We start from the raw sequence: 1,832 nt of genomic DNA, 5'->3' as shown, positions 1-1,832 counted from the left end.
AAAAAAAAAAAAAAAAAAGTGTGGGAGGAGTCTCATAGGGCACCAATGGGCAGGGAAGTCCCTCCTGAGCCTCAGTCTCCCCATCAGTGCGGTCTGGTGTCCTCCTGACAGGCTCCTCCCCTGCAGGCTGCCTTCAGCGGTACCCAGGCCCTGCTGGTGCTGAACAGGGCTGGCAAAGACCTGCTGCTCTCCCTCTGGCGGCCCGGCTGGCCCGGCGCCCCCTGCTCCCTGCACACACTGCGCATGCTCGGCTGCAGCCCTGTGGCCCGCCAGCGCCTGCGCTTGGCCCTCCGCCTGCCGAGGGGCATCTTAGGCTGGGGCAGCGCAGCCTTTCCTTGCGTGCAGGTGGTGTGGACCCAGCTCTGCTCCATTCCCGTCCCCGGGGCAGGGGTCCTTGCCTTGAGGCGTGACTGTTCTCTGGACTCCTGGGCTATGTTCTCTTTTCATTAAAGAAAACATGGAATTTGGCTTCTGCCTCCTTCTTGGGGTGGAATTTGAGGGCCTCCTAAAGCCCTGCGCACACCTGGCACCCCAGCACTCGGGAGGCTGAGGCAGGAAGGTCCCCGCGAATTCAAGGCCAGTCTGAACCACAGAGTGAGACTGTCTTAAAGAAACAAAAAGGTAGTGGATAGGAACCTAAATTGGGTACTCAGTAAACATACCTGGTCCTACCTTTTGGGGAGTGAGTAAGGGTGGGGAAGTGGGGGACACACCGGCATTAAAGAAGGCTGAGGGGACTGGGATTGCTGGTAAATTCTCACTGATCACACAGTGACTTCCCCACTATCAGTGCTTTTTAAATTGTTTTCCCGTGCTGGGGATGGAACCGAAGGCCCTTGCACTCACCTATATCCCCAGCCCTTTTTAAATTTATTTTGAGACAGGTTCTCACTAAGTCACTAAGTTTCCCAGGCTGGGCTCGAATTTGCAGTCCTGCCTCAGCCTCCTAGGGAGCTCACTAGGGCTTTAAAAGCTGCAGTTTTCAGCGTAGGCCCCAGGGCCGTTCTGGGGTATCAGTTCCCGTTCTGATTCTAGGCTGGAGAATGCCGAGTATGGAGTTGGGAGACTTGGGTTCAAATCCAGACTTTGCCACTCACAGGTGCATCCAGGCCTCAGTTTCCCCACCTGTTTAAGAAGGCCATAAACTCTCTTGACGCCTACCAGCACCCTGGTTCTCTGCGAAGCGCAGCTTCTGAGTTCTGCTCACCCTCCCAGTACTAGGAAGAGGAGCTGACATAGGCGCCACCTCCAGAAGGTGTTGCCAGCTGGCCTAGAAATATCTGTGTGCAAGAGACATTGCTGTGCACCAGTGATCCCAGCTACTCGAGAGGCTGAGGCAGGAGGATGGCAATTCTGAAGCCAGCCCATGTTACTGTTTCCCTTTGAGGTACTAGGGATGGAACTCACGGCCTTCACACTGAGCTGCATACCCAGCCCTTTTTATTTGTGGCGGGGGATGGGATCTTGCTAAGTTGCTAGGTTCCTCGGGATGGCTTCTGCAGTCCTCCTGCCTCGGCCTCCCAGAATGCTGGTGTGGCAGGTGTGTGCCATCACGCCTGGCTCAGCCTGGGACATTTAGGGAGACTTTGTCTCAAAAATTAAAAAGAGGGCTGGGGTTTTAGCTCAGTGGCTCCACCGCCTGCCTCGAAAGCACAAGGTCCTGAGTTCGATCCCCAGTACCTCCCCCCAAAAATTAAAAAGAACTGGGATGTGGAATGTAGCTTAGTGCAAAGGCCCTGGATTCAATCCCCAGTAACATGAAAGACAGAGAGAGAGAGAGAGAGAGAGAGAGAGAGAGAGAGAGAAGATACTTGTAGAAATGGTGTTAATTT

At 54.5% G+C, this 1,832-nt stretch overlaps 1 protein-coding gene across 1 annotated transcript in view; it reads left to right on the top strand.

The window, feature by feature from the left end:
• Plk5 (polo like kinase 5 (inactive)) overlaps positions 1 to 1,832 on the top strand; it is a 10,692-nt gene that overhangs the window by 7,913 nt on the left and 947 nt on the right. Inside the window, exon 10 of the mRNA XM_033759625.1 lies at positions 127 to 348. Within this exon, the coding sequence (XP_033615516.1) occupies positions 127 to 348 (222 nt within the window). The remainder of the gene's footprint in view (positions 1 to 126; positions 349 to 1,832) is intronic.

This window comes from Fukomys damarensis, unplaced genomic scaffold, assembly GCF_012274545.1.
Source record: "Fukomys damarensis isolate Sample0158 unplaced genomic scaffold, DMR_v1.0_HiC HiC_scaffold_37, whole genome shotgun sequence".
Classification (NCBI taxonomy): domain Eukaryota; kingdom Metazoa; phylum Chordata; class Mammalia; order Rodentia; family Bathyergidae; genus Fukomys; species Fukomys damarensis.
This window is presented reverse-complemented; position numbering and strand designations above follow the sequence as displayed.